This window comes from Capricornis sumatraensis, chromosome 18, assembly GCF_032405125.1.
Source record: "Capricornis sumatraensis isolate serow.1 chromosome 18, serow.2, whole genome shotgun sequence".
NCBI lineage: Eukaryota > Metazoa > Chordata > Mammalia > Artiodactyla > Bovidae > Capricornis > Capricornis sumatraensis.
Window position 1 is genome coordinate 46430475 of NC_091086.1, and position 24034 is coordinate 46454508.

The 24034-nt window shown below is 42.9% G+C and overlaps 1 protein-coding gene across 1 annotated transcript in view; it reads left to right on the plus strand.

The window, feature by feature from the left end:
* Nucleotides 1-7377: 7377 nt before the first annotated feature.
* The window catches only part of SLC45A2 (solute carrier family 45 member 2), a 34221-nt gene continuing 17564 nt past the window's right edge, over nt 7378-24034 (plus strand). Inside the window, exons 1-2 of the mRNA XM_068990524.1 lie at nt 7378-7762; nt 9599-9775. Coding sequence (XP_068846625.1) covers nt 7378-7762; nt 9599-9775 — 562 coding nt within the window. The remainder of the gene's footprint in view (nt 7763-9598; nt 9776-24034) is intronic.

The following is a 24034-nucleotide window of genomic DNA, read 5'->3' on the forward strand; positions in this document are numbered from 1 at the left end:
CATACAGTATCTCAATTGCTCTTTGCCAATCACAAGAGGTAGACAGCATAGGTTTCTACACTTTATAGATGTGGACACAAGGCTCAGATGGTCCTAACCCTTAGTTCACATGTCCCTTAGTGTCTTGATTTTTTTCATGGTGCCCCTAAGCCAAAAGAAATACATAATCATTCCATTTGTAAATAATTAGGTCCCAACAAGGCAATGGCACCCCACTCCAGTACTCTTGCCTGGAAAATCCCGTGGATGGAGGAGCCTGGTAGGCTGTAGTCCATGGATAGCGAAGTCAGACACAACTGAGCGACTTCACTTTCACTTTTCACTTTCATGCATTGGAGAAGGAAATGGCAACCCACTCCACTGTTCTTGCCTGGAGAATCCCAGGGACGGGAGAGCTTGGTGGGCTGCCATCTATGGGGTCACACAGAGTCACACACGACTGAAGCGACTTAGCAGCAGCAACAACTTAAGTATTTTTGTCCTAACAGCTTATTAGCTGATTGAAAAATATAGTGGACACACTTGAAAGAAGACATTTGTTTTTCATTCTTTTTTAAAATTTTTAATTTTTTCATTCTTTTAAAAAAAATTATAGTTGATTTACAACATTGTGTTTCGAATACAGCAATGTGATTCATTTATGTATATATACTTCTCAGACTATTTTCCTTTATAAGTTATTACAAGATATTGAATATAGTTCCCTGTGCTATGCAAGGATTGTAAATCTGTTTACTTATTTACATATAGTAGTTTGTATCTGTTAATCCCATGCTCCTAGTTTATCCTTTCTCTACCCCTTTATCACCTTTCTCTTTTGTTAACCATAAGTTTGTTTTCTATGAGTATGTTTCTGTTTTGTATATAGGTTCATTTGTACAATTGTTTAGATTCCACATATTAGTGAAACTATATAATATTTGTCTTTCTCTGAAATTAACTATCATATTCTCTATGTCCATCCATATTGCTGCAAATGACAGCATTTCATGCTTTTTTATTGCTGAGTAGTATTCTGTTGTATTCTATTGTGTATCTATATACCACGTCTTCTTAATCTAATTGTCTGTTGATGGGCAGTTAGGTTGTTTCCATGTTTTGGCTATTGTAAATAGTGATGCTATGAACATTGAGGTGCATGCATCTTTTCAAATTAGAGTTTTTGTCTTTTCTGCCTATGTCCTCAGAAATGAGATTACTGGTTCACATGGTAGCTCTATTTTTAGTTTTTGAAGGACCTTCCATACCTCCCCCCCACCATGGTGACCACATCAGTACACACTGCCATCAACAGGATGGTTCCACACTGTCTCCAGCATTTATTATTTGCAGACTGGCCATTCTGACCAGTGTCCATGATACCTCATTGTGGTTTTAATTTCCATCTCACTAATAATTAGTGATATTCAGCATCTTTTCATATACCTGTTTGCTATCTGTATGTCTTTGGATAGATGTCTGTGAGATCCTCTGCCTATTTTTTTATTTGAGTTGTTTGTTTTGAGATGTTGAGCTGCATGAGTTGCTTGTATATTTTGGAAATTAAGCCCTTGTTGGCTGCATCATTTGCAAATATTTTCTCTCATACCATAGGTTGGCTTTTCATTTTGTTACTGGTTTCCTTTGCTGTGCACAAGCTGATAAGTTTGATTAGGTCCCATTTGTTTATTTCTGCTTTTATTTCTATTGCCTTGGGAGACTGATCTAAGAAAATATCTAAGAAAGAAATGATTTATGTCTGAGAATGTTTTATCTATATTCTCTTCTAGGAGTTTTATGGTGTCATATTTAGGTCTTTAAACCATTTCGAGTTTATTTTTGTATATGGTGTGAGGGACTGTTCTGATTTCATTGATTTACCCACATAGCTATCCAGGTTTACTAACCCCACTTGTTGAAGAGACTGTCTTTTCTCTATTGTGTATTTTTGCCTCCTTTGTCTAATAGACTATAGGTGTGTGGGTTTATTTCTGGGCTCTGTGTTCTGTTCCATCTACATGTCCATTTTTGTGCCAATAGCATGATATTTTGATTACTATAGCTTTGTGGTATTGTCTGAAGCCTGGAAGGGTTATGCCTTCAGCTTTATTCTTTTTCCTCAGGATTGCTTTAGCAATTCTGGGTCTTCCGTGGTTCCATAAAAACTTTAGAGTTACATTTTTCTAGTTCTGTGAAAAAGTGTCTTGGGTGTTCTGATAGGGATCACATTAAATGTGTAGATTGCTTTGGGTAGAATGGCCATGTTAACAATATTAGTTCCTCCAGTCCAAGAGCATGGTCTTTTCCATTTCTGTGAATCATCTTCAGTTTCCTTTATCAATGTTTTATAGTTTACAGCATATAGGTCTTTCACCACCTTGGTTAAGTTTATTCCCAGGTTTTTTTTTTTTTTTTTTTTACTTTACAATACTGTATTGGTTTTGCCATACATCAACACGAATCCACCACCGGTGTACACGTGTTCTCAATCCTGAACCCCTCTCCCACCTCCCTCCCCATACCATCTCTCTGGGTCATCCCAGTGCACCAGCCCCAAGCATCCTGTATCCTGCTTCGAACCTAGTCTGGTGATTCGTTTCTTATATGATATATACATGTTTCAGTGCCATTCTCCCAAACCATCCCACCCTCTCCCTCTCCCACAGAGTCCAAAAGACTGTTCTATACATCTGTGTCTCTTTTGCTGTCTCACACACAGGGTTATCGTTACCATCTTTCTAAATGTAATTTTAAACAAAATGATTTTTTAACTTTCTGAGAAAACTTTCTCTTTCTGAGAACTTTCTCTTTCTCTTTGCATTTCCTGGTGGCTTAGATGGTAAAAGTGTCTGCCTATGATGTGGGAGACCCAGGTTTGATCCCTGGGTCCGGAAGATCCCCTGGAGAAGGAAATGGCCACCCATTTCAGTATTCTTGCCTGGAGAATTCCATGGACAGAGGAGCCTGGTGGGCTACAGTCCATGGGGTTGCAAAGAGTCGGACATGACTGAGCAACTTCACTTTCACTTTCTCTTTCTGATAGTTCATTGTTAGCATAAAGAAATGCAACACAACAGAGTTCTGTGTTAATCATGTATCCTGCTACCTTGCTGAATTCATTTGTTCTAATAGTTTTTGTGTAAAGTCTTTAGGGTTCTCTGTACAGAGTATCATGTCATATCCAAATAATGACAATTTTACTCTTCCCTTCCAAATTTAGTACCTTTGATTTCATTTTCTTGTTTGATTGTTATGGTTAGGACTTCCAATGCTATGTTGAATGGAAGTGGTAAGAGTGGGCATCCTTGTTTTATTTATGGATTTAGCAGGAAAGCTTTAGTTTTTCACTGTTGAGTATTATGTTGGCTGTGGGTTTGTGGTAAGTGCTTTTTATTATGTTGAGATATGTTCCTTCTATACTCATTTTGATGAGAGGCTTTGTCATGAATGGATGTTGAATTTTGTCAAATTCTTTTTCTGTGTCTATTAAAATGATCATGTGGTTTTTGTTTTTCCTTTTTTCTTAACGTAGTGCTTCCCATTGATTTGTGCTTGTTTAATTTGGCCACCTCATGAGAAGAGTTGACTCAATGGAAAAGACTCTGATGCTAGGAGGGATTGGGGGCAGGAGGAGAAGGTGACGACAGAGGATGAGATGGCTGGATGGCATCACCGACTCAGTGGACATGAGTTTGAGTGAACTCCGGAGTTGGTGATGGACAGGGAGGCCTGGTGTGATGCAGTTAATGGGGTCACAAAGAGTCGGACACGACTGAGCGACTGAACTGAACTGAACCATCTTTTGACCCTGGAATAAATACCACTTGATCATAGTATATGATCCTTTTTATGTATTTTTGGATGCAATTTGCCAATATTTTGTTGAGGATTTTTGCTTTTCATTAAAGATATTGTCCTGTAATTTTCTTTATTGGTAATTTTTTTGTCTGATTTTGGTATCAGGGTGATGGTGGCTTCATAGAATGACTTTGGGAATGTTTCCTCCTTTTTAATATTTGGGACTAGTTTGAGAAGGATAGGTGTAAGTTCTTATTTGTATGTTTGGTAGAATTTCCCAGTGAAGCCGTCCAGTCTTGGACTTTTGTTTGCAAGAAGGTTTTTTTTTTTTTTTTTTAAGTATAGGTTCTATTTCACTTTTAGTGACCAGTCTGTTCACATTACCTGTTTCTTCCTGACTCAGTTTTAGTAAATTGTATTTCTGTTGTGTTTGTGAAGGGGGTTAGGCTCCACATCCTCCTACCCCGTCATCTTGATCTTCCTCCTTATATCATTTTTAATCACTAATGGGTCATAAGTGCCTGTTGTACTCTGTGCAGCTTCTCATACCTTGGAATCAGACTGGATGTCAGTATCTTCGTTTTCTGTTCCACATTGAGATTCATAATGCTTCTTATGTCTGTGGAAAACCCAGCTTTACAATAATCTAAAGTCAGTGAAAGGATTGTAGTGCAGTCTAATGTTGCAAGTATGAACTGCTTCACTCTTACTTAATGTGTTAATCTGAAAGATGTTGAGTTTCACTGTTTTACTGTCTTAAAAATCTTAAATCTCCTGAGATACCCCTTTGAGTTCACTGTGGCTCCCTGGGTTACCTTGGCACACAGTTTGAGAAATACCAGTTTAAGTGATTTACTCAGGGTGATACAGGAAGAAACAGGCAGAACCAGCATTTAAACTTTAACATTTTGACTCCAAGTCTTGTTCTTAAACCATTTTTACTGTCTTTCCTATGAGATCATGTTTCCCTTGTCACTCAGACTTTCATTTGAATTCAGTGTCCAACAAGGAAAATACAAACCACCGCAGCTGCTGCTGCTAAGTCACTTCAGTCGTGTCTGACTCTGTGCGACCCCATAGATGGCAGCCCACCAGGCTCCCCCGTCCCTGGGAGTCCCCAGGCAAGAACACTGGAGTGGGTTGCCATTTCCTTCTCCAGTGCATGAAAGTGAAAAGTGAAAGTGAAGTCGTTCAGTCATGTCTGACTCTTAGCGACTCCATGAACTGCAGCCCTCCAGGCTCCTCCGTCCATGGGATTTTCCAGGCAAAAGTACTGGAGTGGGGTGCCATTGCCTTCTCTGATACAAACCACTAGAAGTCTTTAAAACAGAGGAAATTAATATCACCAATTATTACATTGGTGATAAAAGAGATGAGAAGCCAAGGGAACAGTGAGGCAACTCAGATACAAGCAACCACAGGAATCTAGGAACACTCCCAGAGGTGCAGGATCGATGGGAAAGGTAGTGTTATGGGGACCCAGAAGCTAAGGTTGGCAGCTGGACCCACAGTGGAAATGCAGCCACTGCCAGAGATGTCTCAGGATACAGAAAGAGGGGGAGGAAGTATCCTGATATCTTCCTTTCTCCTGCCTCCAGTCTTCCCACCAGTTCCTCCCACTGGACAAATCTACCTGGAAGCCAGAGAGCAAGGGAACCTGGGAAACGTAGTCCCTTAGGTATGGAGCATAAGATGAGGGGGAAGGAATGGACCTGAGCCAACAGGCAGTTGACCAGCACTGCGAAGTGTAGCGCATATGCTTTATACTCCCTTTAGCAAACATTTACTGAGGACCTACTAGGTGCCAGGTATCATGCTAGATGCCGTAAGGAGCAGAACAGACCTGATCACTGCTCATGAGAGGATCAAAGACTAAAACAGAAGGAAACGACAGATGAATGGATAAAGAAGTTGTGGTACATATACATAATGGAACATTACTCAGCCATAAAAAAGAAGGCATTTGAGTCAGTTCTGATGAGGTGGATGAACCTAGAACCTATTATACAGAGTGAAGTGAGTCAGAAAGAGAAAGATAAATATCATATTCTAATGCACATATACAGAATCTAGAAACATGGTTCTGAAGAATTTATTTACAGGGAAGCAACATGGCAAATAGATAGGGAAACAGTGGCTGACTTTATTTTTCTGGGCTCCAAAATCACTGCAGATGGTGATTGCAGCCATGAAATTAAAAGATGCTTACTCCTTGGAAGGAAAGTTATGACCAACCTAGACAGCATATTAAAAAGCAGAGACATTACCTTGCCAACAAAGGTCTGTCTAGTCAAGGCTATGGTTTTTCCAGTGGTCATGTATGGATGTGAGAGTTGGACTATAAAGAAAGCTGAGTGCCAAAGAATTGATGCTTTTGAACTGTGGTGTTAGAGAAGACTCTTGAGAGTCCCTTGGATTACAAGGAGATCCAACCAGTCCATACTAAAGGAGATCAGTCCTGGATGTTCATTGGAAGGACTGATGTTGAAGCTGAAACTCCAATACTTTGGCCACCTGATGTGAAGAGCTGACTCATTTGAAAAGACCCTGGTTGCTGGGAAAGGTTGAGGGCAGGAGGAGAAGGGGATGACAGAAGATGAGATGGTTGGATGGCATCACCGACTCGATGGACATGGGTTTGGGTGAACTCTGGGAGTTGGTAATGGACAGGGAGGCCTGGTATGCTGCAGTTCATGGCGTCACAAAGAGTCGGACGTGACTGAGCAACTGAACTGAACTGAAAGGAGAAACAGACATAGAGAATACACTTATGAAAACACATGGAAACTTACATTACCATATGTAAAACAGATAGCCAACAGGAATTTGCCGAATGGCTCTGGAAACCCAAAAAGGGGCTCTGTATCAACCTAGAGGGATGGGATGTGGAGGAAGATGGGAGGGAGGTTCAAAAGAGAGGGGATATATGTATACTGATGGCTGATTCGTGTTGAGGTTTGACAGAAAACAACAAAATTCCGTAAAGCAATTATCCTTCAATAAAAAAATAAATTTAAAAAAAAGCAGGAGGAGGATAAACAGAGCTATGTCAAGTATGGAAGGAAAATATTGCAGTGCTGTGGGAGAGTTAGTAATTTAGAAGGGGCAGCGTCTCACTGTTTTAAGTCTAGTTAATTGACCCGATGTGTTTGTATGTAGAAAACCTGTGTTCAAGGAAGGACAGAATATTTATATCCAGAAAAAGTTTAGAAAAAATATTAACCCCCTTCATACTTAACATCTACATTATAGGGCTTTATTGTCTCAAAGCTGTGTGTGATTGTGTGTAAATGTGTGTGTGAGAGAGAGAGGCAGAGTCAGAGAGAGAACAGTACAAAGGAAGATTCCTTTAGAAACACATTCAAAGGAGCCAGGGGGCTCCCAGCTGGCTAATCTCCATCATGCTTTCCTGGCCCCTCCCCCTTCCTTCTCATCATAACTTGTGATCTTAGAGGCATGAAAGAATTTGAGCCCCGCCCCCAGCCTGACCGTCTCTGCGGGCCGTGCAGCCAGGCTCCATGTCAAATCCACCTGGGAGCGCAAACCCCAGGGCCACGGAGAAGGTGGTGGGCTTGCAGGCAGGTTCCTCGCCCAGTGGCCATGGGAGACAAGAGTGAGCAGTCTGCCCTACGCACCTATAAATCCCTTGATGAGGAGGGCCTCTTCGGTTCTGCGGAGCTGCCCAAAAGACCCACCGGGAGCCTGGTTATGCACAGCATGGCCATGTTCGGCCGGGAGTTCTGCTATGGGGTGGAGGCGGCCTACGTGACTCCAGTGCTGCTCAGCGTGGGCCTGCCCAAGAGCCTGTACAGCATGGTGTGGCTCCTGAGTCCCGTCCTGGGGTTCCTGCTGCAGCCCGTGGTGGGATCGGCCAGCGACCACTGCCGGGCCCGGTGGGGCCGCCGGAGACCCTACATCCTCACGCTGTGCCTCCTGATGCTCCTGGGCATGGCCATGTACCTCAACGGGGACGCGATCATATCAGGTCAGTGGACTGCTCCTGATAGGCTAGGTAGGCCGGGTGGGACAAGGTCCTGTTTGCAACTCAGGACAAGGAGAAGGCAAAGTTCTTTCTGTGACAGTCAAAAAATGGTTAAAACTGATTCCCTATCCTAAGTTACATTGAATTTCCACCTTTGCGTGCCCCAGAGTCTGTAGTTAGGTGCCTTTACTTTTAGAAACTTCAGTTACATTATTTTTAATTGTTGTGAGAACTTAAAAGTGGGATTATATTTTTACATATTTTATTATATTATGTATTGTTACATGTTTATCAATTATGGGGTTTTATGTGTGTGCCCACCATACCTTATTTAGGACTTTCTCAAATTAACCAGCTGCCTAATGGCTCCATAAATTTTTCCAATAAATGTACCTGTGTGTCCAAAGAAGAGTTAATGACATTCACAGCTTTGTATGGAGTCTTGTAACAGGTATAGGGCATCGACCTGGCAGCTCAAGGGGGCATTTTTTCATTGCAAATCACGGACATAGACCTGATGGAGTGCACTTTTTCTAGCCATTAAACAGCCACCAATTAATCAGTAATTGGTGGTTGTATATATTGTGTTGAAAAAAAGAATTGTTAAACTTAAAAATAGCACACATTTTCTGACCATTAACTCCCAGGCTAGCAGAATGGATGATAATGAGCCATAATAATCAGTTATCATCTCTATATATTTAAAAGTGGATATAAATCTATAAATGTAGTATATTTCTGGAAGAATTTATAAAAAAAAAATACCTGAAAAGAAATTTTGCCTCTAAGGAAGGGTGCTAAAGGCCTGGGGGTGAGAGGAGGAAGTTAAGCTTGTTTTTCACTTATTTTTTGTACTGAATTTTTAAAATCAGGTGCATATATTACACATTTTCTTAAGTTTAAAAAATAAACTGAAAGCACGAGAAGTAGTTATGAGGGGGTGAATGAACAGTGGTATTGTTATAGGATGAATATCATTTAGGTGTTAAAACTGTGACATTGCTCTTCATCCACTGAAAGGCAAAGATACTAAGAGAGTTGGTTAAAGATGCTCACTTACAACCTGGTCCCATTAGTCAGTGCTCCTTCAAGCCAAGCCCTCCAGCCTGTGGCATCAGCCTCACTGGAGGCTGATAGAGATGAAAATTCCCAGGCCCTACCTTCCTATTGAGGAATCATAGGAGACTCATGGTAAGTGAGGCTTAACAATCTGTTTTAACAAGTCATCCCGGTAATGGTTAAGGAGTTAGTCTGAGAAGCACTGCATGAGGGCACAGATGCACACCTCTCTCTATTTTTGTGCATAAAGGGATGTCTGAAGGATGACCATCTCTTGGGCCTGGGATCTTGAAGTATTTCCCCAGCTTTCCTATATTGTTGGAGTGGTTTACAGTCAGTACATATAATTTTTTAAACTGGTTTATTTAAAAGAGAGATGATTCACATACCATAAAAGTCACCATCTAAAAGTGAACAGCTCAGTGCTTTTCAGTATATTCTCAAAGTTGTATAACCACCACCACTATCTAATTACACAACAGTTTCCTCTCCCCCCCAGCAGAACCCTGGTAGCCATTAGCAGACACTACCCATTTCCTTCTCCCCCACAGTCCTAGGTAACTGCTCAATCTACTTTCTGTCTCCAGAGAGCTGTCTTTTCTGGACAGTCACTGCCTGATTTTTAAAACTTGAAAAAATAATGAAGCCATTTTTTATTTGGAAGAGCAAACACAACGAAAGTATAGGGAGGTAATATGATGATGGGAAGTTTGGGTGGAAATAAAAATGTGGCTCGTTCTAAACCAGGATTTAGGAGACCAATGGTTGTTTCTCTTTTAGCTTTGATTGCTGACCCAAGGAGGAAGCGGATTTGGGCCATAAGTGTCACCATGATAGGTGTGGTTCTCTTTGATTTTGCTGCTGACTTCGTTGATGGGCCCATCAAAGCCTACTTGTTTGATGTCTGCACTCATCGAGATAAGGAGAGGGGCCTCCACTACCATGCCCTCTTCACAGGTAGGGAATATCCAGAAAGTCTATCCTTCAGATCTCCGGGCAGGGAAGCCCTTCCACTGAAGCCATCCAGTGTCTCAGCACTCAGATTTTTTGAATGAATGGATCTGTTGATGCACCGCTCCCATCACGCGGGCTCTGTCTTCCGGGGCATTCCTCTTGTGACCAGGCTGTGGAGTTTCCGCAAAGGAAGTTTGTAGGAGAGCTCTCTGAAGAGCCGTGTATGGAGACATTTACAAATGAAAAGAGGCCTTGTAGACTTCATATTTTGTTTTTTAGTCAGCAATGTGTAGCATCAACATTATTTAGAAGCTTGCAGCTTCTTGGGCCCCTATTCCTGTTATTTTAATTCAGCATGTTTGGGGTGGGGCCCAGAAATTTGCGTTTTTAGTAACTTTCCCAGATGATTCTGTGGCAAGTGTCCCAAGAATCACATGAACCACATTTAAAAACAGAAACAGGAACAAACCAAGCAAATTAAAAGCCCCAAGTCTTAGAGACGTCTTCTTCTTCTTCTTCTTTTTTTTTTTTTTTAATTTGGCTGCACTGGGTCTTAGTTGCAACAAGCAGGGTCTTTAGTTGCAACATGTGGAATCTAGTTTCCTGACTGGATCAAACCCCCAGGCCTCCTGCATTGGGAGCTCAAAGTCTTAGCCATTGGGCCACCAGGAAAGTCCCAGAGATTTCTTAGTTATAGAAAGAGTTAGCAAATCCTCAACCTCCTGTTTTGGAAAATCCCATGCCAAGAGGACACTTCTTGGGGCCATTGCTGGCCTTCTTTGGTAGCTGTTGGGCCCTTCATGTAGAGCAATGCTGCTAACATTCAACATGGATTTCTAGAGCTCCGTTTGTTGTTGTTCAGTCACTCAGTCATGTCCGACTCTTTTTGACCCCATAAGCTATAGCATGTCAGGCTTCCCTGTCCTTCACTATTTCCTGGAGCTTGCTGAAACTGATGTCCATCGCATCAGTGATGCCATCCAGCCATCTCATCCTCTGTCATCCCCTTCTCCTCCTGCCCTCAGTCTTTCCCAGCATCAGGGTCTTTTCTAATGAGACTGCTCTTCACATCAGATGGCCAAAGTATTGGCATCAGTCCTTCCAATGAACATTCAGGATTGATTTCCTTCAGGACTGACTGGTTTGATCTCCTTGCCATCCTTCCAGTTGGGACTGTTCTAGGATTGGGGTGTCATCCACAAGACAACAGCATGATCCTGTCCTGGGAGCATTGTTAGGTCTAGATGTGAGAACTTTATTTGATTTTCTCCAAGGCCCAGCCAAGGTATATTTATTTTATGTTTTGTCTCCTCCCATGGTCAAGTATGTCCCACAAGAAACAGAATCTTGAATTTTGTTCAGATTATATCCCCATAGCCAAAAGCAGGCCTGCCCACAGAGGCCATTTGGTCAACAATTTGTTGTTTGTGCAGATATTTGAATGATGAATGCTGGGAAGAATGGGGCTCCCCGGCAGAGAGGGGCCTGGAGGAGCGGGAGGCCAGCCCATCTCTCTGGGACTCCTGAACACTGTCTACCAGCTGGAAGGTCCCAGAATAGAGATTCAAACTGCATTCTCCTAACTTAAATCCCATAATTCCTACTGCTGTATCAGGATCTGCTGAAACTAATTATGATATTGTGGGAGGCTTTTTGGCTTCTGAACCTGACACGTTGAGAGTTTTGTTGCTGTAAGTACTTTGGGCAATGTGGTCACTCCTTCCCAGCTTATATCAGTGTTAGTCTTGGCCTAATGACTTTTGCTTTGCTGCTTCTGATATTAAAAGACTAAGCTCTGAATTTTGGGAACTTTTCCAGGGTTAATACATGGTAGTATTTCTGTTGAGTTTGATAAAATGTCTTGAGGTTTTCTTTTGATACTAGTGTATTGTGGTTTCATGTGCAATTTTCATGTGACCTCATTTCAGGCTTTCACTGTATCTTGTCTGAGCTTTCGTACTTACCCTTTAACTGATTTTCCAGTCTCTAATTTTTTCCTATTCCAATTGTGCTAACACACAGCTTCCAGGGTCACATTCCTAAAAGACAGCTCTGATCGGGACACTTTCATGTTCAATGATCCGCAGTGGCTCCTGTTGACAAAAAAAAAAATTAATTAATTAATAGTCAGTCAGTTTAAGAAAGAGAGAATTTTATTCAAGTCAACCTAAAGATTATAAATTGGGAAACAGTCTCTCAGAGAGCTCCCAGAACTATTCCTCCCATCAGAGGTCAAAGCACAGTTAAATATGAGACAAAGTGTTATACATCTAATGACGTGCTGACAGTTTATGTAGTCCAGGTCTGTACATACAAGGCGAGTAGTGGGTCATCGTGACCGCTTAAAGGATTGAGAGAGGACTGTTATCTGCTAAGGAGTTTCCTTGCTGGTGCCAGGAGAAAGTTGCTGCCATCAAGGAAGTATCCCTGTGACTTCTATGGCTGTGGTCTGATTAATATGTTAATATAATGCAGATGCATGTTGCACAATCCAGGGGAAGGAGGAGGCCCAAAGGGGAAAGTGTTATATTTAAATCTAGGCCCAGCAATTCCAAATGTTTTTCAAATAAGTGTCAAAAGGTTCACTGCCAAAATGTTCTCCACCATGTTTCTGAAAAAAATTTTTTTTTTTTTAAAGAAAAGACTCTACTGGCTTCTGGGAATTTTAGTCCTCCAACTCCTTCTGTCTTATAGTTAAAGGTAACTCTACCTGCCCTCCACCCCTGGTATATGTGATAGCCATGCTGTTTTAGTGAATCCATCTCATCCCTTCTGGATTCCCTGGTAGCTCAGTTGGTAAAAAATCCACCTGCAATGCAAGAGACCCTGGTTCACTTCCTGGATCAGGAAGATCCCCTGGGGAAGGCATAGGCTACCCACTCCAGTATTCTTGGGCTTCCCTGGTAGCTTAGACAGTAAAGAATCTGCCTGCAATGGGTATTACTTGGGTTCTATCCCTGTGTTGGGAAGATCCCCTGGCAGAGAGCATGGCAACCCACTCCAGTATTCTTGCCTAGAGAATCCCCATGGACAGAGGAGCCTGGCAGGCTACAGCCCATGGGGTCACAAAGAGTCAGACACGACTGAGTGACTAGGCACAGCACAGCCTCATCCCTTCACCTCATGCCTTTACCTCTGGGTGCGCCTGGGACTGTGGAACCCTCACTCACCAGAAAGAAAGAAAATTCCTTCCTTGAGTCAGAATGCTTGTAACTGAGCATCTGTTGCTATTGATAAATTAACCTGAGGCCTTGCTCTCCTGAACAGTGGTCTCTGTTCCACCCAAGGAGGCTGGGATGAGGGCTGATGATCAGTAAAGGTTGTCCCAGTTCAAATCCTGGCTCCTCCTCCTGCCCAGTCCCTAGTATTTCTGAACTTTTGTTTCTTCACAGGGTTGTGAATCTATCCACCGTGTTAGTTATTAATATCCTGGCAATATATTGGGGCTTCCCTCATAGCTCAGTCAGTAAAGAATCTACCTGCAATGCTGGAGACCTGGGTTTGATCCCTGGGTTGGGAGGATCCCCTGGAGAGGAAAATGGCAACTAACTCTAGTGTTCTTGCCTGGAGAATCCCATGGACAGAAGAGCCTGGCAGGCTACAGTCCATGGGGTTGCAAGAATTGGATGCAACTTAGCAACTGAATCACCAACCACCGCCACCATTCTGGCAAATGGTCCCAAGCAATGGTTCCTGAGCAAGGAACCCTTTAACAGGATTCAGCACCAAATGCATATATTTACTATGATTCTCCATTCCCACCAGGCTTGCAAAACTTGTGTTTGTTTGTAATGACTTGGTAAGGAACTTGCCCCATGTGCATCTTTGGAAGAAGAATGGGTAACGTGTTAGGCTTAGCTTCTTTTGACTTTTCTGTTTCTTTAATACTTCAAAGTTTGCATAAAAAATGCTTGTGAAACAAATACTCAAAATAGAAATAATTAAGAGCTAAAAAAAGAACCCTAAAAATGAAGTTTAGATACGAGTCCCTTTGACCAAATGTACACAAGTAGAAAAAGGCTGTGTTAACTCCTCCTTCAGGACTCATTGCTGCATGAGTGGATTTCTTTCATTAGCTGAGGTTCCTTTGAAGTTTCTGCTCCCAGTGAAGTTTCATGTCTCCTCACTCAGGCAGGAAAGGATGTGGCCAGCGCAGAAACCAGGGTACAGGAATTTCAGCTTTGAGGGTGACATGGATAACTTTGGGTGAAACAGATAAGGTCTACAAACTGCCATTTCTAATCCCAATTCAGCCCCTACCTCTCAAGGAGTCTCAAAGACGGGTTAGAGATGGGAGCCCCTGAGGACATTTTTTCATTTACTGAATACTTGTGTATGTGCTTAATCACTCATCTGTGTCTGACTCTTTGCAACCTCATGGACCGTAGCCTGCCAGGCTCCTCTGTCCATGGAATTCTCCTGGCAAGAATACTGGAGTGGGTTACCATTCCCTTCTTCAGGGGATCTTCATAACCCAGGGATGGAACCTGGGTTTCCTGCAGTGCAGGTTAATTCTTCACCATCTGGGCCACGAGGGAATTGCCTACCAGAAATCTCTTCCCCAGATACCAACTGGCTGGCTTGGTTTGCTTCCTCTCTTTGTTACAATCTCTGGTCACATAGCCCCTCCTCAGTGATTCATGATTTCTTGATAATATATTATTTATTCATTTGTTTATTGTTTATTGTCTGCCTCTAGAGCTAACATATAAGCTATCTGAAGACAGGAATATTTCCTGTTTGTTCCAAAATCACTAGTGCTTAGAATAGTTCTGGAAATATGCTGAAAAAATATTGATGAGACAAATATTCTATTTTAACATCCTCCTTTTACCTGTGAGGAAGCTGTGTTGCTGAGAGGTAAGTGACTAACTCAAGATCACACAGCTGGATGTGTGTGCTAAGTCACTTCAGTCCTGTCCAACTCTTTTCGGCCCTATGGACCATAACCCACCAGGCTCCTCTGTCCATAGGGTTTTCCAGGCAAGAATACTGGAGAGAGTTGCCATGCACTTCTCCAGGGCGTCTTCCCAACCCACAGATCGAACCTGGGTCTCTTATGTCTCCGGCTTAGGCAGGCATGTTCTTTACCACTACCACCACCTGGGAATACAGATAGTGGAAGATATTGAATCAATCTTTATGTCTGAAATGCAAGTGAATCCCCAACACAAGGGCTTCCCTCATAGCTCAGTTGGTAAAGAATCTGCCTGCAATGCAGGAGACCTGGGTTTGATCCCTGGGTAGGGAAGATCACCTGGAGAAGGAAACGGCAACCCACTTCAGTATTGTTGCCTGGGAAATCCCATGGACAGTGGAGCCTGGCAGGCATCAGTTCATGGGCTTGCAAAGAGTCAGATACAACTTAGCGACTAAACCACCACCCCAACCCAAATGTAATTTAATTGTGTCTGTGTTGAGCCCCATTGGCCCAGGATGGTGAAAACTTAGTGTCAGTCCCTTCAGAATACTCTCCTACACTTTTCCCTGAGTCTGAATCTAAAAACTGGGAGCTTAGAGTGAAAAAGTTTCAGGCAGCAAGGATCTGGGTTTCAGCATCATGTGTTCTCACTGGCGTTTACTGGGCTGTCCTGGGTCCCGCACTTTCCAGTTGTGCAGCTGAACTGGTCACAGTCGCATTCTCGCTCATCCTTGTCCACAGGACCCCTTCGGAACCCCCAGGATTCTCAGCTCCCCACTACCCGCATTGGCATCCTGCTCTTCCAAGGCCTGAGGATGTGAGGTGGGCTCTGTGGGCTGCAAACTCTCCATGCTCTAGTTTCCTTGTCTCTAAAAGACAGGTGGAAATTTAGTTGAGCCTTGTTATTCAGGGATTCCATATTTGTGAAGTCATCTGCTTACTAAAACTTACTGGTACCACCAAAATCAATACTTGTAGCTCATTCTCCAACATTTGAAAGCATCTGCAGAGTGGAGGAGGAAAAAAACCCCAATGTGACTCACCCAGTGTGCTTGCTCCCAGCTGTGGTTGAGCAAGGTGACACTCTGCCTTCTTGTTTTGATACTTACACTGTAAACAGATGTCCTTTTTGTGATATATTTAGTGCCATTTTTTTTTCTTTTTTCTTGGTTATTTCGGTATATAAAGTGGCTCCAAATGTGGTGCTGAAAGCACTGCTTTGGGTACATAAGTGCAAGAATGTTGTGATGTGACTTCTGGAGAAAATATGTGTCCCAAGTGTTGTTCCGGTGTGAGTTACAGTGCCGTTAGCCACAGGTGATTCAATGAGATATCTTTAAAAAGAAATGCATGTAAAACAAGGTTCTGTGTTTTTCCACTGATGAAAACGAAGACTTGAGGCTCACAGGAACTTAACCCTCAGAGCAGGAGTTTACTATTCACCAATTCAGGGTTTTTGGAAACTTTCTGGAACGTAACTACTGCTAATAGTCAGATGTAGCAGTAGTAACTTCTTCAACGGGTTGTTGTGAGGACTGAGTGAGTTGTAAATATCAAGCACCTAGAACAGAGCCTGACACTAGGGCTCATCTATCTCCAGCCACTGTGGAGCCCTTGCTCCCTTGAAGTTTGAATGTCCCCCTGGGGTCTTCCTAGGAAATAAAGTGTTGATCCCTTCTGCTCTTGGGTTCTCCAAGCCATCTGGGAGGTTCTGCTCCCCACCCCCAATCCTCCCATCCCAGCAAGGTCCAAGGATCGAGGAGCAGAACCACTACAGCTTTCGGGACACACCAAGTCACCCTTCGTGAATGCTTTGCCTACCCTGGGAAGCCTTGTTCTTAAATCACTTTTTTTTTTTTTTTTTTACTGAATCTGTTGCAGTAAAAAGGAGAATAGAGGAATGAGTTTTTCCTCTTTTCCTTTCCTGAGAAAGTGAAGTCGCTCAGTCGTGTCCAACTCTTTGTAACCCCATGGACTCCATCCATGGGATTTTCCAGATAAGAGTACTGGAGTGGGTTGCATTTCCTTCTTCAGGGTTTCTACCCGACCTAGGGATCAAACCCGGGGCTCTTGCATTGTAGGCAGATGCTTTACTGTCTGAGCCACCAGGAAGTCCAATGAAGAAGATGAAAGAGAATAGTGAGCAGGCCTGAACATTCCTAACTCTTCCTAACTCTGCATGTCTATAATTTAAGATTGCTTTTCTGCCCCCTAACTGCAGGAGCTACATTTCACACCAATTTTACCTTTGACTTTATGCTAAATACATCCTGCATCTAGTTTTTACCCTTATAACACCCTTCCCTTTGTAGTTACATATCAGAGCCCCCAAACTGCCAGACCCAATTACTGGGTTACTGACACCAGACTCTGACTGTCTTTGAAACAGTGCAAAGATCCTAACACCTTTGTTCCTCATCCCTGACTCCTGACTAAGCCCTTAGACTGCCATGGAGAGGGAGCAATGTTCTTGAGGCATGGGCCTATTGTCTTTCCCTCTCTGCCGGTTGAGAATTAAAGCCACCTTCCTGTTTACACCATACTTGGTCTCCATATTTTTTATTCAGCTCCAGTGGGCTAAGAGAGCCAAGGTTTTGGCCAGCAACAATCTACCATCAGTGCCTTTGGAGCCTAAGGGCTTCTGAAACTCAGAAGCAAGGAGACACGTTCTTGTTTCTCTGCTTTCTACTTTCATGTTCCTCCCCAAAAGCAATGAGCCTGGCTCAGCTTGAACATGAAGGAAGGGCCCAGGGAAATACCAGGGTAGTTGTGGGTGGACGGAAGCCATGGTCAGCACTTTAAATATATTTTCTCACATCTCTTAGGAGATGAGTTGCCTCGCAAATCTCAAGAAATGTCAGGTCTTGGATACTCAGTCTCTAAAGGGAAGTCATGTCTGCCTGGTTCATTGCCGTGTCTGCAGTGCCCAGCGCAGTTCTTGGTGAGAGTGGGTGTTCCATCCATTTCTATTGATTTAAAAAATATCTCTCATATACACTCACACACACACACACTCCTAATAGCTGGTACTTATATTAACTCTCTGGGATTTTGTGTGTATGTGTGTGTGTTTGGTGTAGGTAGGAACTAATCATACCTTCAATGCTATTTTCTCAACACATAGAAAAGAATCAGAAGGACTCTTCCGTGAACCTTCCAGGAATGCAGGATCTTTCATCTGTCCCCTTGCTGAGGCACTGAAGCTGGCAGCATACCGATAACTCTCTCCCCTCGAGCTCTTTCCCCATTGCTGTTGAGGTTGTTTAGCTACATGGCTGAAGCAGGGAAACAATTACAGATGCGTGGTGGGTGCAGAGTTTGACTCAGACAGACTCTCTTTAGATCCCTTGGTCCTGAAACTCTCCCAGTTTCCCATTTTACCTATTACATGTTGTGTTAGTCACCCAGTTGTATCCGACTCTCTGTGACACTGTGGATTGATTGTAGCCTGCCAGGCTTCTCTGTCCATGGAATTCTCTAGGCAAGAATACCGGAATGGGTTGCCATTCCCTTCTCCATGGATCTTCCTGACCAGGGATTGAACCTGGGCCTCCCGCATTGCAGGCAGATTCTTTACCGTCTGAGCCACCAGGGATGCCCTTTACTTAATATACTTGCAGACTACAGAAAGAAATAATACATATTTCCATATGCTTGGACTTCTTCCAGGAGGAGCCATTGTTTAAGCTATATCATTAGTTATGAAATACACTGCTGAGCCATTCATTCCAGGGAGTTGGCTCTGCTGTGAGTTTGACATCACAGCCTGGCTCTGTCAGGCTAGGACAAGAGCCAGATCAACCCTTCTTTCTGCAGAGGCTGGTTATCTAATGTGGTGGCAGATGCCCTTGAGATGTTCCAGCTTATCATCTGGCCGATAGTCTGGGGACTGACTCCAAGAGCCCCAGGAAGGCTGACGTTGGCAGTAGAGATAAATGTAATCTTGATGTAAACAAGAGTTACATGTTGATGTTAGCCTTTGTTGAAACTTTGATAACTAGGCTTTGTTTAGGAGACTATTTTGAAGGTAAAATTCTTAGTTTACGTGGAAGATGTTAAAAGGAAAGCATTCAGTAAATTCCTACAGCCCTCTGCTGGGCCTCATCAGATCTGAAGGTGTGAATAGATAAATGTTTCCATCCAGAGTTTTAAGATGTTGCCTAGTAGAAATGGCATCCCACTTCAGTATTCTTGCCTGGAGAATCCCATGGATGGAGGGGCCTGGTGGGCTACAGTCCATAGGGTTGCAAGGAGTTGGACACTACTAAAGCAACTTAGCATTCAGCATGGCCCCACTATTCATCAAGGCATACTGTTACAACTTTTAGCTGTGTGCCACAGTAGTGCTGAGACAAATGAATTAGTTTTGCTGGTTTTGTTTGTTCCCCTTGCCTGAGAAAAGAGAGGATTGGAAAATTTTTTAAGATACGTGTAGCATGTTTTACTTAACTGATTAGTGGAGGAACTGATTGGGAAGACAAAGAACAGTTTCCCCAAGTTCTTTCAGGATAAATTGTGTGTGTGTGTATGTGTGTGTATGTATGTGTGTGTGTATTTAGCAAAAGAAAAAAAAATGCTAGATTAGATACAAATCTGATTAACATTCTACAAGGTAATATAATTGTAGCTCCTCTGTAATAGTCCTACCAGGTTTTGAAAATATGGTTACAAACCTTATTAAAGTCTGCAAATTATCCTTACTTTTACAGGATTGTACATCATTGTGCTTTATCAGTTGTAGCTTGTTGCTCAGTGACAACAAAGTCTCATTCCCAAGAATATCAGATGAGGGTGGTGCAGGTTGCTTAGAAATTGCTCTATCCCCTGAGTGCTCAAAAAGTGATATTTGGACTAACAGGGGTGGATTGTCACTGGGGAGCTTGAAAGGAATGCAGAGCCTTGGGTTCTACTGCCATCTTTAAAATCAGAAATTATGTTATAGACTTCCCTGGTGGTCAGACGGTAAAGTGTCTGCCTATAATTTGGGAGACCTTGGTTCAATCCCTGTGTTGGGAAGATCTCCTGGAGAAGGAAACGGCAACCCACTCCAGTATTCTTGCCTGGAAAATCCCATGGACAGAGGAACCTGGTAGGGTACAGTCCATGTGGTCACAAAGAGTGGGACACAACTGAGCGACTACACTTCACTTCACATGCTATAGATTGAATGTTTGTGTCCCCCTCAGAAATCCATGCCTAATGTGATGGTGTTGAACACAGAGTGCCTGATGAACTATGGATGGAGGTTCATGACATTGTACAGGAGACAGGAAACAAGACCATCCCCAAGAAAAAGAAATGCAGAAAAGCAAAATGACTGCCTGAGGAGGTCTTACAAATAGCTGTGAAAAGAAGAGAAGCCAAAAGCAAAGGAGAAAAGGAAAGATATACTCATTTGGATGCAGAGTTCCAAAGAGTAGCAAAGAGAGAAAAGAAAGCCTTCCTCAGCAATCAGTGCAGAGAAATAGAGGAAAACAATAGAATGGGAAAGACTAGAGATCTCTTCAAGAAAATTAGAGATACTAAGGGAACATTTCATTCAAAGATGGGCTCAAAAAAGGACAGAAATGGTATGACTCTAACAGAAGCAGAAGATATTAAGAGAGGGGGCAAGAATACACAGAAGAACTGTACAAAAAAGATCAGCATGACCCAGATAATCAGGATGGTGTGATCGCTCACCTAGAGCTAGACATCCAGGAATGTGAAGTCAAATGGGCCTTAGGAAGCATCACCATGAACAAAGCTAGTGGAAGTGATGGAATTCCAGTTGAGCTATTTCAAATCCTGAAAGATGATGCTGTGGTAGTGCTGCTCTCAATATGCCAGCAAATTTGGAAAACTCAGCAGTGGCCACAGGACTGGAAAAGGTCAGTTTTCATTCCAATCCCAAAGAAAGGCAATGCCAAAGAATGCTCAAACTGCCACACAATTGCACTCATCTCACATGCTAGTAAAGTAATGCTCAAAATTCTCCAAGTCAAGCTTCAGCTGGTCATGAACCACAAACTTCCAGATGTTCAAGCTGGTTTTAGAAAAGAAGGAGGAACCAGAGATCAAATTGCCAACATCTGCTGGATCATGGAAAAAGCAAGAGAGTTCCAGAAAAACATCTGTTTCTGCTTTATTGACTATGCCAAAGCCTTTGACTGTGTGGATCACAATAAAGTGTGGAAAATTCTGAAAGAGATGGGAATACCAGACCACCTAACCTGTCTCTTGAGAAACCTGTATGCAGGTCAGGAAGCAACAGAACTGGCCATGTAACCACAGTTCAGTTCAGTCACTCAGTCATGTCCGACTCTTTGCGACCCCATGAATTGCAGCACGCCAGGCCTCCCTCTCCATCACCAACTCCTGGAGTTCACTCAGACTCACGTCCATCGAGTCAGTGATGCCATCCAGCCATCTCATCCCCTGTCATCCCCTTCTCCTCCTGCCCCCAATCCCTCCCAGCATCAGAGTCTTTTCTAATGAGTCAACTCTTCGCATGAGGTGGCCAAAGTACTGGAGTTTCAGCTTTAGCATCATTCCTTCCAAAGAAATCCCAGGGCTGATCTCCTTTAGGATGGACTGGTTGGATCTCCTTGCAGTCCAAGGGACTCTCAAGAGTCTTCTCCAACACCACAGTTCAAAAACATCAATTCTTCAGCCCTCAGCTTTCTTCACAGTCCAACTCTCACATCCATACATGACCACTGGAAAAACCATAGCCTTGAGTAGAGGGACCTTTGTTCGCAAAGAAATGTCTCTGCTGTTTAATATACTATCTAGATTGGTCATAACTTTCCTTCCAAGGAATAAGCGTGTTTTAATTTCATGGCTGCAGTCACCATCTGCAGTGATTTTGGAGCCCAAAAAAATAAAGTCTGACACTCTTTCCACTGTTTCTGCATCTATTTCCCATGAAGTGATGGGACCAGATGCCATGGTCTTAGTTTTCGGAATGTTGAGCTTTAAGCTAGGTTTTTCACTCTCCTCTTTCACTTTCATCAAGAGGCTTTTTAGTTCCTCTTCACTTTCTGCCATAAGGGTGGTGTCATCTGCATATCTGAGGTTCTTGATATTTCTCCCGGGAATCTTGATTCCAGCTTGTGCTTCTTCCAGTCCAGTGTTTCTCATGATGTACTCTGCATATAAGTTAAATAAGCAGGGTGACAATATACAGCCTTGACATACTCCTTTTCCTATTTGGAACCAGTCTGTTGTTCCATGTCCACTTCTAACTGTTGCTTTCCTGACCTGCATATAAGTTTCTCAAGAGGCAGGTCAGGTGGTCTGGTATTCCCATCTCTTTCAGAATTTTCCAGTTTATTGTGATCCACACAGTCAAAGGCTTTGGCATAATCAATAAAGCTGGTTCCAAATAGGAAAAGGAATACATCAAGTCTGTATATTGTCATCCTGCTTATCTAACTTATATGCAGAGTACATCATGAGAAACACTGGGCTGGATGAAGCACAGGCTGGAATCAAGATTGCCAGGAGGAATATCAATAACCTCAGATATGCAGATGACACCACCCTGATGGCAGAAAGTGAAGAGGAACTAAAGAGCCTCTTAATGAAAGTGAATGAGGAGAGCTAAAAAGTTGGCTTAAAGCTCAACATTCAGAAAACTAACATCATGGTATCTGGTCCCATCACTTCATGGGAAATAGATGGGGAAACAGTGGAAACAGTGTCAGACTTTATTTTTTTGGGCTCCAAAATCACTGCAGATGGTGACTGCAGCCATGAAATTAAAACACGCTTACTCCATGGAAGGAAAGTTATGATCAACCTAGACAGCATATTAAAAAGGAGATACATTACTTTGTCAACCAAGGTCTGTCTAGTCAAGGCTATGGTTTTTCCAGTAGTTACGCATGAATGTGAGAGATGGACTATAAAGAAAGCTGGGCATAGAAGAATCGATGCTTTTGAACTGTGGTGTTGGAGAAGACTCTTGAGAGTCCTTTGGACTGCAAGGAGATCCAACCAGTCCATCCTAAAGGAGATCAGTCCTGGGTGTTCATTGGAGGGACTGATGTTGCAGCTGAAACTCCAATACTTTGGCCACCTGATGCAAAGAGCTGACTCATTTGAAAAGACCCTGATGCTGGGAAAGATTAAGGGTGGGAAGAGAACGGGATGATAGAGGATGAGATGGTTGGATGGTATCACTGACTCAATGGACATGAGTTTGAGTGGACTCCAGGAGTTGGTGTTGGACAGGGAGGCCTGGCTTGCTGCGCTTCATGGGATCGCAAAGAGTCAGACATGACTGAGTGACTAAACTGAACTGAACTGCATGTGATGCTGTTAGAAGATGGAGCCTTTAGAAGATGATTAGGTCATGAAGGCTCATGAACAGAGTTAGTGCTCTTAGAAAAGTCACCCAAACCAGTTCCTTTGCCACTTATGCCAAGTGCGGTTACAGTTAGAAGATGGCTATCAGTGAGGAAGTAGGTCCTCACCAGACCACATCTGCTGGCACCTTGATCTTGGACTCCCCAGCCTCCAGAACTGTAAGAAGTAAGTGTCTGATATTTATAAGTCACAAAGTTTATGGTATATTTTTTATAGCAGCTGGAAGAGACTAAGACGACCTGTATTGTAACAAGGCATCGTGTGATTCATGGGCACATTAACGTTTAAGAAGCCCTGCTTAAAAGCAAAAAGAAGCCCTGCTTTATAATGAGATTTTTAAGAAACAAGGCCCTCTTAAATAGTTTTTGCTCTTTCCAGATTTGAGATACTTATTTTTTCCACAACACTTGCCATAGGCCACACTAGGGCAGTGGTAAGCCCAAGTCTTAGTCCTCAGAGTGATCCCCAGATTCTAGTCACTGGACCTAGATTGACTAAGTCCTTTTGGCCAGCTCCAAGCAGCTGTCAGCTTCTCCTGCCTCTGGGCGAGGCTTTGGGATTAGGGTTTCTGTAGGAAGTCAGTGAAAGAGGAGAGTGAAAAAGTTGGCTTAAAGCTCAACATTCAGAAAACTAAGATCATGGCTCTGGTCTCATCACTTCATGGGAAATAAATGGGGAAACAGTGGAAACAGTGTCAGACTTTATTTTTTTGGGCTCCAAAATCACTGCAGATGGTGATTGCAGCCATGAAATTAAAACACGCTTATTCCTTGGAAGGAAAGTTATGACCAACCTAGATGGCATATTCAAAAGCAGAGATATTACTTTGTCAACAAAGGTCCATCTAGTCAAGGCTATGGTTTTTCCAGTGGTCATGTATGGATGTGAGAGTTGGACTGTGAAGAAGGCTGAGTGCCAAAGAATTGATGCTTTTGAACTGTGGTGTTGGAGAAGACTCTTGAGAATCCCTTGGACTGCAAGGAGATCCA